At 49.0% G+C, this 15345-nt stretch overlaps 1 protein-coding gene across 1 annotated transcript in view; it reads right to left on the bottom strand.

Moving 5' to 3' along the window:
• Positions 1 to 15345, bottom strand: part of PTPRT (protein tyrosine phosphatase receptor type T) — a 668348-nt gene that overhangs the window by 54770 nt on the left and 598233 nt on the right. The window contains exon 18 of the mRNA XM_045832856.1: positions 1793 to 1880. Within this exon, the coding sequence (XP_045688812.1) occupies positions 1793 to 1880 (88 nt within the window). The remainder of the gene's footprint in view (positions 1 to 1792; positions 1881 to 15345) is intronic.

Here is a 15345-nt window from a genome sequence, read left to right as displayed (position 1 = left end):
ATTATAAGTGTTTTCTGATTAGTTCTACCATTCATAGCCCATTCCTAAATCGGCACAGGAAACAGCTAAGCTAAAACTCTGCCTCCTTCTTCCTCTACAGGCTGCCTGTTATCTTAACGCTTTCTTCCTCCACATTTGTTCTTAGGCAACGTCTAGACAGTGAAACAAAACAAATCACTGAGCTGTGCTAGACATAATTAGTTATTCACGATATTTTTTTTGACTGGTTTACTCTGAGAGCAGAGACCAAGGAGTGCTATGTACCCAACTGGTGAGACATCAGAAGGCCCAGGTTGGCTATACCGAGGAGACACAGGCTGTTGTAGATGCTGTTCTAATGAGAACCTGTACTCAGCTTTCCGTATGAGGTAACTCTGTCCTCTCCATGTATATCATGGTGCTTTCAAGACTGTGCACACCAACATTTGGCAGTGACAATACTGGTGTGCGACCTGATGATTAGCTCTATGGCAGTCTGTCTCTCCATCTCTTCCCCATTCACTCACTCCCGCATGTGGTCACACACAAATACTGTTACTGACTTTGTTCAGGCCTCATCATCCCTTGCTGGGACCACTGCAGTAGCCTCTTGACTGGTCCCACTGCCTCCAGCCTTTCCCAATCTAACTCGCCCTCCCAATCAGCTACCCTAGAGATCTTTCCAAAATGGACATATGATCACCCGCCTCCCAAATCCTGGCTTATTCCATGACCCCTCATGGGTATTGAGTGAATTCCAGTTGAAATGCGGTAGAGTGCTATGTAGATACTGCTTAGCAGTGACTTTACAAATGTTAACTCCAGGGCTATGAGTACAATGATCTCAGGTACTGGGTTTTACATACCTTCTTTCAGTGACCCTACCTGTGTTTTCAGTGACCCTATTTTCATCATTTTAAAGGTGAGGAGTGAGGCTTGGAAAGGACAGGAAACTTGCCTGGGCCCCGTAGGCAGGACAGTTGCCCAGGCAGTGTGACTGCAGAGGGCTGTGACCGCTCTGCACCACTGCCTCCGTCACATCACTTCAGGGGGGCCTATAGCTCACTGTCACACAAAAGGCAATGCCCTTCCATCCCGCCTCTAGCTCGGCACACAACGTGCTTTCCTCCTGCAGGCTCAGGGCCACCGGTGCCTGTGCCCATGCAGCCCTGGGCGGCAGGCACGCTCCTGAGAGTCTCTGCCCACGGGCATGGGGTCTGGCAGAAGTCGTGATGCCCTCAACCCTGCCTCTGCTGTGACTGGAGTAACCTGGGGCTCCTTCGAGCCCTGAGTGGGCTGCTGCCAGTCCTCAGAGTTTCTGGCTCCTTCTGAGCATCAACCCTCGCCTGGGACTCTATCTTCTTAGAGTTGCAGTGTGCTCTGGCCTGGGTGTTCTCAGCCCCTCCCTTGTGGGCTGGACCTTGCTCCCTACCCTGAGTCACTTCTCCAGAAGTACTCTACTTTAGAGGAACCATTAGGAATAAAATAATTCCTTTTGGCCAGGCTTCCTCCCCAACCTAAAAAAATGCTTGCATAGTGGGCAATGCCAGGCAAGACCCAGCTTTCAGAAACTTCCTGGATCTTCTCCACTGGGACCCAGCTTCCTACCTGCCTCCTGTGGCCAAGGTCAGCCATGCTGTCACCAGGCCAGATACAACAGGGAGACTGAACTACAGCTCCCAGCTTGGCATGTTGACCCAAAGTTGGAAACATCAAGGATTAATTGCATGATAACAAATTCTAGGTAAATAATAGTAACAGCGTTGTTTCCTCCATGCCCCCGAAGCCTGGGGCCGCCCAGAAGAGCACTTACAGGATATGATGTTTCCGTATCGATTCTTATTGCGATTTTCATCCTCTTTGGCTGTGTCCCACGAAGCTGTCTGCCCCTCCGGTAAGGCCTACAAAGAAAGGACAGAGTGGTTAGAATGGCCTGAGATAGGAGCTCTAGGCAGATGAAGATGAGCCAGTGGGGGAAACGACACCCACTGTGACGGGTCATTCCATGCAAAGGGCTGCGTGGTCTTGGATGGGGCCTGGGGAGAACACAGACTGGGCCCCTCCATGGCCTTATTCGCTCCTTCATTGACTCAGATGCCACTGATGTCTTCTGTGCCATGAGCCCAAATCTGGTCTGGGAGAGGAGTCATTCATTCATTCATTCATTCATTTGACGGATATTTATTGAGTCCCTAATATGTGTCTGGCACTGTTCTACATACTTGGGGCACAGAGAAATAAACAAAGTGGCCCCTGAACTTCCAGATGACTGGGAGAGGGTGAAAGGATAGTGATGGAGGATGAGGATTATTTCAGGTTACACAATCTGTGAGGCCGCCTTCAAGAACATAACACTTGAGCTAATAACTTAATGGTGTGAAAAAGCCACTCATCCCAAGAAACGCAGGAGGCACTTTCCAGACAGAGGGAACAGCAGGTGCAGAGGTGGCAACCAAATGACCACAGTCAAGGGTGAGGTGGGGGAGGGCAGTGACAGAGCACCAGGAGAGGCTGGGAGAGTTTAGATTAGAGGGGGCGCTGAGGTCGCTGGTAACCAGGGGCGTGTTATTCTAACTGTGATTGGAAACCAGCAGGAGAGTTACCTGATCTGATTTATGCTTTACAAAGTACATTTTGGCTCATGTATGAAATACAGGAACTAGTGGGCCTAGAAAGGAAGCAGGGAGATCAATAGTCCAGGAAAGAGAGGACGGTACCTTGGACCCTGGTACCAGGATGGTGGCAGTGGGTCTGGTGAGAAGCAATTATTTTCAGTTGAATATTGTAGATTTTGGTTCTCTCCAAAGCAGGCTCACTGCTTTAGAAAAAAAAGGATCTGAATATGAGGCTCTATTTGGAGACAATCCTAAGAAGTATGCGTGTGAAAGTCGGGGAAGTGAGGCAATCGAGGGAAGGAAGTCAATACAGGGTAAATGAGTGGGCAGCTTACCACTGATGTAGCTGGGGCTGAATCCCATGCCCATTTCATGCCCACCAGAGGGAGAAGGAGGCTGGGGTGTTTATCCACCGATTCCCACCTACCAGCTGAGGACAACTCATAGGGATTCCCTTAACACTGCCGTGCTCTGCAGGCAAGGTGTACATATTCCACGGTGTTGAGGAAGTCCTCAGGCAAAGCCTCAGGTGCTTCCAGGAGGCAGCACTGGGTACAAGGAGTGGAGAGGGGATACAGGGGCAGGTCACAACACATCTACTGTAGATGTGGACTATGAAGGAAAGAGAGGGATGAAAGCTGACACCCAGACTATTGGCTTGAAGGACCGAGTGAAGAGTCATGTCACTTACTGAGATGGAGAAGAAGCAGGTGGGGAAGAAACAGCATGGGGGAGGCAGGAATTAAGCGTTGTGTTTTGGGCACATAAAGCGTTTAGAATAGTGCCTAGTGCTTGTTGAGTACTATGTGCTTCTTAACATGTACAAACAAAAGGGTAAGAATATCAGTAGCAGCGCAGCAGCAGCAGCAGCACATTTGAGAGTATTCGACATCCAAGCTGAGATGTTGAGTAGGGAATTGAATGACGAAGTTCAGGGTCAAAATTTGGGGGAGGGAAGAGATGGGAGTTATCGGTTTACGAGAAGACAGACAAGTGAGCAACCGTATGGAATGATTTAGAGTTATGAGCCAAGTGTTACGGAAACACAAAGGTGGGTATAGTCAGTTATCTCAAAGAGAAGGAAGCTGGGCATTTAAGGGAGAAGGGACAGCTTTAGGGAGGCTGCAGAGCATGAAGGTCAGGCCACACTTTGACTACTGTTCCCACCCTGCTTCTGGGAGAAAGGGCTGAATGCTCTGCTTGTGGGCCTTGCACTGCTTCTGGGACGGAATCTGCAACATCTCCAGTCTACGCAGGTCCCTGTCAGCAGTGCAGGGGAATGGAGCAGCCACTCATCTTAACAAACCAGCTTTGCCTTTGCCCATCTATTCCTTGCTAGGTCTATCCTAAGCAAGGAGGAATCTGTAACCTGATTGGTCAGAAATTCAGCCATTCAGCAGGCCATGTTTGACAGGCAGGCAGGGCCACTGTCTATCACCAGCACAGCCCAAGCACCATGCCCTCTTTCTTGCTTCCAGTCTCCCATGTGCTAAGCCAGCCTGGGTGGGTCCTTTTTTAGAGCAGAGGCTGGCCAACATTTTCTGTAATGGGCCAGATAGTAGGCAATTTGGGCTTTGTAGGCCATGCAATCTGTTGTAACTACTCCTACTCAGCTCCACTGTTGCAGAGCGAAAGCAGTCACAGACAGAATGCAAACAAATGGGCATGGCTGTGTCCCAGTAAAACTGTATTTAGCAAAACCAGGTTGCCTATGACTGTAGTTTGCTGACCTTTGTTCTAGAAGTGCGACCATGACCTTCAACTCTGCAGCCGTTGGGTAGGTAGAACTGATGCCCATTCCAGATGGTGTGGAGATGGGGTAGGAAGCCCTTGCCTGGCTTCCTGACTAGCCCGTGTTCTCCAGCTTAGCTTCCCCAGGGTTTTAGGTTGGGGCAGTAGAGTGTCTTCCCAGCTATCGATGGATCAGAATCTTGTGTGTGACAGAGACCCTTAGACAGGTATCCCAGAGGAGAAGCGACAGAGTATAGGTTCTGGGCGCCAATCTCTGCCTTTAATCTCCATGTGACAAAAGCTCGGTGGAGATAGGAAAATGCTTATTTTATAAATGGAGGGCTCCGCTCCCCTCTCCTGAGTCTTCCCCTCCTCCTCTTCTTGCCCCTGTCAATGACCATCACACTGCATCCCTCCCGCCACCAGCAGAGGTCCTCTCTAGACTGCAAATGGCTCCTGCTTTTGCTAGTGACTCTTAGCACTCAGATTCCAGCACCTGGTCTCATCCTCCTGCTGCAGCCAGGTAGCACCAGCTGTTTCAGGCAACAAGCCAGGGGCACACACCCAGTCTTGGACCTCTGCAAGGTTGGATATGCTCGTCTTGGCAGCAGCATTGAACTTCTCAATGTTTAAGCTGATATTCTGGGGGTGGATTTTCTACCTGAAACCCTCTGTGATAAGAGCCGAATGTTCATCCAATTATATTCACCCCAAAGCAGTGTGAAGACAAGGAGAGGACATGCCAAGTGTTTTCAAACTAATTATCTGGGGGCACTAAAGGCACTAAATGCAACGCTATGGACAATTTTGGCTGTTTCAGATTTCTGAGACTGGCTCTCTGCATGCTGTTCCCTCTGCCTAAAATTCTCTTCCACATGAGTCTACCTAGTAAACTTCTACATACTCTTCAAAACCCAGTTCGATATCTTCTCCTTTGTGAAACCTTCCCCTTTCACCTTCCTACCACCTCATCGTACCCTCGACTAGTCAGTCACTTCTTCTGTTATTGGATGGACTCTTCTACATCTAATAATCTGGATGTCTTGTCTCCCAACTTGGTGATGGATTGCTCCAGGGAAAGGAGAGCCTCTTGTTTATGTCTGTACCTCCAGAGCCCAATATTGGCTTTGTACTTCATATGTCCTTGAATCACTGCTTTTAAATAAACAAGTGGATAGATGGATACAAAAATCAGTGGGTGAGGCTCCTTCTGTACATTTAGAAGGCAAAGATATTGGACTCTCAGAGGTGTAAGTGATTTTGAAAATCATCTGGTTGTGTTCCTATTTATAATTGCCTTCTAGGCAGCTGCTAAGCTGATCTATGGCATCTGCTACTTGGATACCCTCAGCGACAGAGAGCTCACTGCCCCATAAAGCTTCCTGTCTCACTTTTAGACAGACCCACTAGACAATGTTTTGTTTGTTCTGTCTTCACATACTTTGCCTTTGGCCTGCTCCATGGGGCTCTCAGAATAAGCATGCACCTTCTACATGGCGACACTGCAGAGATTTGCTGAAGGTCCCTGTCTACTCTACCCCCAGAGTCCTTAAATGACACACAGTTGGGAGCCCTCTCAACATCCAGGCCATGCTTTTCAGGATGCACCCAGCAGGCAGACAGCTTTAGAAAAATCTTAAACTACACAAAACCTCTGTGATGAGTGGCCTTCTCCATGGGAAGCCATTCAGGATGCTGCCTCAGCCCCTGCAGCCTCTGTCTCCCTCCTGGTGGGAGCTGGAGAACAATTTGGAGCTTGGTAGAAGAGGAAGGCCCAACAGAGCCGCCCACCCAGGAGAGAGTGGTGATGAGGTGATGACCCCACGTGACCTCCTAATTGGCAGACTCTGATCACACCTCCATTTTCCTTTTTAGGGAGCTACAATCTAACAGAAGATAATCTCTTGGAGGAAAAAAATAAGAGGGGGCAAAAGTATGAAAGAGAGATTCATCTCTGTTTTCAAAGTGAGCCAGGCGAGGGGCATTATTTTTACATTAGCAGCTGGTTACAGTAGATTGACCAGGGAATTGTGGCAGTCATTAGGAGCTAATCACATTCTTTTGAAACCAAAATTGCCATCTCATTATATCCATCCATTATCAATCTCCGCTTCCCTTTTCTCATTCTCTTCTCCTTGGGAGTGTTGAGCTCTCTTTTCACACTCCTGTCTGAGTGTGAAAATGTTTCCTGCTCTTCAACGCTGCTGCTTTTCTAAGATGATCATCTTTCTTCTCAGCCCTAAAAGATGCATGCAGGGCTGCCCTCACCCCTGGAGGTCTGAGACGAGGTATTTGTAGAATCCTCCGAAGTCAGACCTGGAAGGATCTGTTGAAAAAAATCATCGCCTCATTTTATAGACCAGTAAAGTGAGGTCCAGACATGACTTGCTGAATAATATATACTGAATGAGTCTGCCTCTTCTCCCTTCCTGCCACAGTGGCCGTCTGGGTGCTGGGTCCTGGCGATAGGAGCAATGGGCATGGCAGACGATCTCATGAACGTTACATTTTAGTTGTGGGAAAGTGCAGACAATAAACAAACATGTAACAGAATTGTTTATAGTAAGTGCTATGAGGGCAATTAACAGGGAGCTGGGAGAGGCAGTCATTAGGGACAAAGGACAACTGTAGATAGGGTCTACTGGGTGGGACTTTTTGAAAAGGAGACATTCGAGAAGGAAAAAAGCAGCCCCTGGCTCCTGGGAGCTGGCCTAGCACTCACGGCTGGATCTTGGTGTTTTCTGGTTGAACATAAGCATTTTTTAAAAAATATTTTATTTATTTATTTTTAGAGAGGGAAGGGAGGGAGGGAGGGAGGGAGGGAGAGAGAGAGAGAGAGAGAGAGAGAGAGAAACATCAATGTGCAGTTGCTGGGGGTCATGGCCTGCAACCTAGGCATGTACCCTGACTGGGAATCGAACCTGAGACACTTTGGTTCACAGCCCGCGCTCAATCCACTGAGCTATGCCAGCCAGGTGAACATAAGCAATTTTATAGAACGCCAACATCAGACAAGGCTACTCTGAGACCAGGATGGAGCTAGGCAAAAACATGATCACTCTGCAATCATATCTAAACACAGACAAAATATGGACATTGTCTAAGCTAAAAATAAATGAGCAAACATCCTCCTGTCCTGGCTAGGATGACTGACTGCTGTTTCTTTGATATTTACACCCTTAGCCTTGAGCTCATGTTTCCCCTCTTACAGGTAAGATTTACGAAGGTACCCTATCATACCACTTGATAATACTCTCCAGTCCAGAACAAAGCCTTAAGACATCTGAAAGTGCCCACCCACATCCTATGGGTCCTTTTCGTTATCCTCTTCCTGAGTTGTCCCTTAGATTCAGGGGTGTCAAACTCATTTTCGCTTGGGGCCACATCAGCCTCGTGGTTGCCTTCCAAGGGCTGAATGTAATGTTAACCCCTTAACAGTTAAGCAAGTAAATGCTGTGCTGATTCTGAGTGACAGCAAGTGCGGAGGCTGTGAGATGGCATGAGGTGGTGTGTTCTAGAACTTCAAGGTAGGCTCTCCAGGACAGAGAGAATAAGAGTGACAGAGTGACATCATGTGGGTGGGGAGGGGGTGGTGTCCAATCAAGACATTGGTGACCACAGGCAAGACTGTGAGTTTTATTGTAAGTTAGTGGGAACGCTTTGAACATGTTTTAAGTGGAAGGCTGAGCCAGTCCAGCAGCATGACAAGTGGCTAAGAGCACTTGTCTCTTGAAACCTCCTTCATCCTTGTTGACAGGCTACATAGATTTTAGGGTAAAACTGTCATCTGGTTCCTACCACAGATTCGCTCTTCCTGTGGTGTCAATCCACCCATGGACCCATCCACTCACCCATCCATCCATCCACCCTCCCAGCCACAGAGCTGGGGCCCACGGAGCCAGTGGGGGCTCAGACCATATGACCACCGTCTCCGGCTTCTTATGCCCTGTTGTGCCAAGTCAGCCCATGGGACTGTGCAACCTGCCTCTGTTTCCCCATTCAATACTTGAATTCCCTGGTAGTACTGAGAATTGTCCCTGATGCCAGCTCGGTCGGTCCCTTCTCCTACCTGTTGACTTGGCCCTGTTGAGATATGAGGGTCCTTTCTGAAGCTTGCCATCCTTTTCTGGAGGCTCTTCTTTGAACTTAAGCCTGTTTGAGTTACGCTCCAAATCGGGAGATGTCTTGACAGAACACAGCGCTTCCAGGAGCAGCTCACCTCCAATCCAGGGCTGAGAGCATCCTGGTCCATTTAATTTACCTGCTCACCAGCTGTCCTCAGCAGATTCTGTCAGCTGTGGTGCCCCCCATCATACCCTTTGGCTTGACTGTATCCCTGGAGATAATTGGATATGATATGCCCTGGGGTGCAGCAAACCGGGCCCAGGGAATGCTGACCAGGCAGTTCCTGGCGGATGCTGCAGGGCACAGCTGAGGGTGTGTTTCCTCCAGGACCAGGCTGGGCTGCCAGGAGTTCCCAGCGGCCCAGCCCACCACAAACTCTCCTGGAGCAGGAGAGATTTCAGTCTTCACCAAAGAAGTGTTTGCTCATTCGCTTATCTTGTCAAGAAATACCTCTCACCCACTAGTTGTGCGTACGAGTCAGGGAGAAGGCAGGGCTTTGCAAAAGGCAGGCAGAGTGAATATTTTTTTCTGCAAATCATTTCACTGCTCCAAGTCTCTATTAACTTTGCTGACAATGAAGTCAATAATAGGCCCTTCAGTTTAGGAGTGGGGGAAGAATTTGACGGCAAAGGGGAAGCATGGGGGAATTTACTGATGGAACTCATATAGACCGATCATGTTGGTGTTTGCATGACTCTATAATGTGTTAAAACTCATACATCTATACACTTTTACCCCCAATGTGAATTTCACACTATGTAAGTGGAAGAGAAATATCCTGAGGAGTTCTGTGATGATCAGTGATTACCCGAGATAATACCTCCAAGCACCCAGCACAATGCCTGGCCCATAGTAGGTGTTCAGAGGCTCTTCCATCCCACTATTTCCCAAGAATATGCTACTGAGCCCCTTGGCTCACCCCTAGAATTCACTCTCTGCCTTTCTTTGACCAGAAACACCCAGGTTATTGTCACAAGAACAAGGATGAAGGCTCCCAGCAATATCCATCCTATGTTGTCTGGGACCCAAGGGGTTCCTGGAAGTGGGACCACATGATTCCACTCACACGAGGGATATGAAATGGAAAGCAACAAATGAAGAAACAAGAAAAACAAAAGCAAACCAAGACTCACAGACACAGACAGCAGTACGGTGGTTACCCGAGGGAAGGGGGTGGGGGTGGTAAAGGCTGGAGGGGGTCAAGTGTATGGCGGCAAAAGATCTGCCTTTGGGGGGAGGGCACCCAGTGCAATACACAGACGATGTATTACAGACTCGGACACCTGAAACCTGTATAATCTTGTTAATGAACGTCACCCCCCACATTTAATTAAAATAGATAAATAAAACTGGTCCCGTTCTGGGAATACTGGGACAAGACGCTCGCTCCGGGTGCAGGTGAGACCCAGTATTTAGGGCGTGAGAGAGTTTCATGAGCTGGTGGAGGACTAAGGTCTGGCCTCCTTGGGTGCATGGGTTTAGCAAATGCCCATGTTTACAGGCGTCCGTGGCTTGCTGGTGGATGGCCAGGGCCACCAGAGACAGCCGTGTGGGTTGAGTCCAATACAGGAACACCACCTCTGAGGGAGAGCCGCGATCTGGTAGACATGACAGATTTCGGTTTGTGTGGTGAACGTATTCTGGAAGGTGACGGTCCATCATCAGGAGACAGGCGCACCTTTCGCTATTTCCCTCTAAGGTGCGGTGTGAGTTACTGGGGATCCTGGATCCTTGAAAGCCAGGCTTTCAACACATGCCTCCTGCTGTGCTGAAAAGCACACGTCCTAGAGATTATAAATGTGGACAGAGGAGACAGGGAAGGATGACTGATGACGCCTACTCAGAGTGGCATCAGGAGAGCAAACATTACTGTGCACCATGTCACTAAGTAGAAGGCAATTTATGAGTTCTGCTCGGGAAGCTCAGGGGAAAACCAGATTGCAGCAAGGTGGGGGCATTTGTCTGCGCCAGGAGCTTTGGTCAGACAGAACAGTTCATGTGTCTCTGCATGCGGAGTCACTAAACACCCTTTAAAGGACCCATTAAAATCCACAATTTAAAAAAATTATTAATTTTAAGAGGGGGGAGAGAGAGAGAGAGATTGATTTCTCGTTCTGCTTATTTATGCATTATTGGTTTCATGGGTGCTTGTTGTATGTGCCCAGCCTGGGATCGAACCTGTAACTTTGGCATATTGGGATGACTGAACTGCCCAGCCAGGGCCAAAAGCTACAAAATTTTAAATGATAAATTTTAGGTCAGTGGTTGCCAAAGTTCAGTAAGGAGTCGAGGTTCCTAAGAAATTCAGCGAAATGCAGAGGCCTGAGTCCTGTTCCATGTTGATGAGCTCATGACTTAATTTTCTTTGCTAATTCTCCAGTTTGATTCCGACACACAGCGCAGTTTGAGGACCACTGCCTTAGGCAGCAAGGTAGATAAACACAGCGAAGTCCTGGGGGAGGCTCACCTCACAGGCACCGGCAGACCGGCGGTGCACCTGTGCAGACTGTCCACAGTTGGGAGCGTTTCTCTGTGTTGGTGCCTTTGCGAAAGAAATACTGTCTGCCCCCCCATCCCCACCCCAAATGGCACTGCCTTAATCGCAAAGTCTATCACCAGCACTTTGCAATTCAGTTAATATTTCACACTATTAATATTCAGTTAATATCCCTCTATTTCTCCCAGCCCTGAGCCTATGATCTGGGGACCCCCTGCATGCAATTCCAGGCCACAGACTTCCGGTCCCCTCTGCACGCTGCCTCCACATGTATGCAAGTTTCTGGGTGGCTGTCTGGGTCCCCAGCTCCACCTCAACCTTGAAGTCAGCTAGAGTTAAGAGGTAGACTGTCAAAGGCCATGAATATCACCTTGTTAATTCTGCTCAGGAAAACTGTGTGTAAAACACCTATTCATCTCCACAACTAGTTTAACTTTCATTTCTCTTTCCATAGGCGGGCATCTTGGCTTCCCTTCTACGAGCTGGCTTGCAACATCTCAATTCTTGCATGTCGCTGAGCCTCTGAATATGCCCTTCCCTCTGTCACACATGCTCTGCCTCGACCCAGCCTCCTCCTACTTTTTTTCAACTCAGTGTCTTGCCTTTGGTGAAGCTCCTGATAGATCTTGGCAGCGACGACTGGCAAAAGGCAAAAATAAACACCACTACCAATGCCTGTGTTCACCCTGGACTGCCCTTAATCGCAGGTTTATAAAGCATTTTAGCCAGCATTCTGTTGTGTAATTACATGGTGTGGTAAGAGCGTCCTTTAAAGGAGAGTATTTTTATTTAGCTTTCTAACTATCTCCAGTGCCCCAGACAGTGCAAGGTACACAGTAGGTACTCAATAAGTATGTCTGGCCAAATGAAGTAGACACCTATACTATCAGGCTTCAGGAGTCCATGCTACGTAGTCACACCTTTCACAGACGATGAAATGGGGCCCGAGAGATGGAAGAGTCACATCTAAGGTCATCCAGCACGTAGGTGCAGACTGAGAATCAAGACTTGACTCTTGGCCAAGAGACTTTTCTATGGTACCTCCTGAAAATTGCTCACTTGGTTGGGGAGGGTTCCTATATTAAACTCAAAAAATACTGTTTGCTGGGTTACAAACAGAATTAAGTGGAAAAATAAAAATAAGCCCAAAGGAACAGACAGAGAGAGTTAATAGCCTCTCCTACGTGAGATCTTTCTGCTAGGAAAACTTCCAAGTCTGAAACCACATGGGTTCCTGATGTCTTTTGGTTACCCCCACTAAATGGCCCATTTTCTCCTTCCTTTAATCCGCGGGGAGTGGAGTGAAATGAGCAGGTGGAGCCCAAGCGTCCCTACTTGGGTCATTAAGAGTTCCCAGAGCTGGAGAACAACCACGTCTTCCCTCCCATGACTTGGGCATCTGCCACGAATTCCCCTTGCCTCTCCCCAGAGTCACTCTCGTTTGCAGATGGAAAAGCTGAACCAGGATTTCCCAGAGGTCCCCTGCAGGGGGGGGCTGTTCTGTGACTGTGACCAACCGAGGAGAGAAAAAGTGGGAGAAGCAGAAGTTCTGCTCTGCCTCTGTTTAGATGGCTCTGGGCTGAGAGGGGGGCACCTGGGGTGACCTGAGGGGTCCATCTCCATGGTTACACCCCATCAGGAGGCCGTCTGCCCAGTGTCACCCACAGAAGACTGAGAGAAAGATGGCAGCACTGGCCTCTGCCCACGAAGCCGTGCACGTGACGTGTCTGCCCTGAGCTGGAAATTGAACAAATGTTTGTTCTTGATTAGGCTGCATCACACTTCACACAGCTGTTCCTTGCTGCTTAAATAGTCTTAATGGAGCTGTAATAACCAGATACCTTCTGGTCACACTACTGGACCTGTTCCATTCATCAGGATGACAGACTGTCTGCACTGGACTGGCATTAACATGCTTCCCTTTCTTCTCTCCGTCAGAGCCACCTGTTCCTGTGCTCCCTCGTCTTCCCCAAACCTGCTATTCTGATCACGGTGACGGCTGGGGTGACAGGGCTCACAGACAGCCCCGCCCCCCGGACAGGTTCTGCTTGCATTTGCTGGCACACTTGTTGTTTTAGGGAAGATGGGAGAATTTGGGCTAGGGAAGTAAGGTGAGGCAGAGGGGGCCTCTAAAAACCAGTGATGTGCAGAAGCCCCTTGACTTGAATATGACTGTGTGCCCCCCCACAGGGTAGATTGGTTCACTCACCACACACCTCCACAGGCATCAGAGGTGACCAGCAGCAGGCACACCTGGCGAGGTGATGGGCCTTGGGCATAAGGAGGCATGCACTGGGCACTCTGGGTCTTTCTAGACCAGTGTCTCTCAACCTTAAAAGTACATTAGAGTCACCTGCCGATCTTAGAAAACAGAGATCTCTGGATCCCACCCCCAGGAATCTGATTCAATTGGTTGAAGGATGGCCTGGGAATTGGCGTTTTTAAAACTTCCTCAGGTAATTCTAATAGGCAGCCAAGACTGAATACCTCTAAGAGGCGCATCTGTATGGCAGGTGCAGTTAATTTGCCCTAGGCCTCCCTGAGTTCTTAGGAACCCGAGGCCCCTGGTCACTCATAGTTGCTAGGTCTTGAGACAGAACTAGGGGGGTGGGAGACCCAGAGAGTGGGCTCCAGTGGGACTGTCAGTAGGAGGAGAGCTGGCTGGCTTGTGCGATTGGTTCCTACACAGACTCCCAAAATATCGTGGCCAGAAGTGCTCTTTGGGTCATTTTGACCACCCCCGCCCAAGGTCACCCAGAGACTTAATGAAAGAGACAAGACTTGAATCCCGGCATTTTGACTATCCATTTGGCATGATTCATACATTACTTCAAGCCATTGGACTTAAAATACATATCGAGAGACTCAGGTTTTTAGGCCAAAGCGAACGAGCTGATTTTATGGCTCTACTTGAGAAATGTGTGTGGGTTTGTCTGGGCTCTGGGCCCAGGCTCCTACTTCAGGCAATTCCATCTTTTCCCTGAATTACTGTCTCAGCCGCCTGCCTGCCTCTGCTCTCCCCGCTCTGATCCAGGCCAGATAAGTTACATCTAAAATGCGAATCCAGCTTGAAAATCCTGCTCCCTTCAACATCTCCTGTGGCCCCTGGAATAAAACCCAGACTCCTTGGCCTGACAAACATGCCCTCGCCCCGACCCCGTGCCTACCCCCGCTGACAATTTCTGCCCCATCTCCCTCCATGTTCCTTCCCACAGTGTCTGCGTACCAAACTGCTTCCGGCCCCAGTAACTCAGCCTGCGGTGTGCACCTCCGTGCCACAGCTTGTTCGTTCTAGTCCCGTCCCTGCTTTCACTTAGTTATTCCTCCTCCTTCAGCTTTGGTTTAGGCTTTGTGTCTCCCGGAAAGCCACTGGCCATCGACTGTCAAGCTGGGCTTCGTGCATCCCATCCCAAAGGCATCCCTCCGCTGTGACATTCTGCCGAGATGCTGAAATGATCAGCTTAGAGGCCTGTCTGTGATGCAGGCTCTAAGGCCTCCGAATGCAAGGGCTCTACCTCGTCTCCTCTGTTCCGAGAACCGAGGACAATGTCTGCTCTATGGAAAGGGCTCGGACATCTTAAAGCTGAAACGCCTCAAAGTTCAGTCCTCGGGCCCTGCCTTTTCTCTGCTCATCTGCTTATTGACTTTGAATGGTCTTGTGGCTTTACTACAGCCTATATGTCCCAAACTCCCAACGTTTTCTCTCCAGCCCCGGCTTCTTTCCCAAGTTCCAGACTCATACACCCGACTACCTACTTTCTGTCTCTGTGAAGATGTCTAGTAGATATCTTAAACTCAGTTCAAAATTAAACTCGCAGTTGCTCCATTGCCCACATGCCTTCTCTACCTGCAGCTTCCCCATCTCCAGGAGTGGCAACTCCATCCTGCTAGGGCACAGGTGGCAAACACAAGGCCTGTGGGCCAAATCCAGCCCTCTACCTTGTTTTATCTGGCCTGGCACCTTGTTTCTACCTGGTGGCAGCACTGAGCTCTCATTTAACTGCTAAGGAGTAGTTACATTTATACAGTCCTAAAATTACATTTGGCCCTTTGAAGGCAACTGCGAGGCTGATGTGGCCCCTGGTGACAATGAGTTTGACACCCCTGTTCTAGGGGCTCAGGTAATAATAACCTTGGAGTCACCCTTCATTCCTCTCTTCCTCTCACTTGCCACATCCAGTGTGCTAGGAAATCCCATCGGCCCTATGTTGAAAATGTATTTAGAATCCAACCGCTTCTCACTACCTCCACTGCCACATCCTGGCTTGAGTTATTGTTGTATCTCACCTGGGTTTCTGCTCCGGCCTTTCAACGGGTCTCCCTGTTTTGCCCTTGCCTCCCTATATCCATTCTCAACACAGTAGCTAGAATGAGTCTTTAGAACCATTGTCAGATAAT

Source organism: Phyllostomus hastatus, unplaced genomic scaffold, assembly GCF_019186645.2.
Source record: "Phyllostomus hastatus isolate PE091 unplaced genomic scaffold, TTU_PhHast_1.1 phas_contig_17, whole genome shotgun sequence".
Lineage (NCBI taxonomy): Eukaryota > Metazoa > Chordata > Mammalia > Chiroptera > Phyllostomidae > Phyllostomus > Phyllostomus hastatus.
The sequence above is the reverse complement of the archived record's forward strand: the minus strand, read 5'-3'. Positions and strand labels throughout refer to the sequence as shown.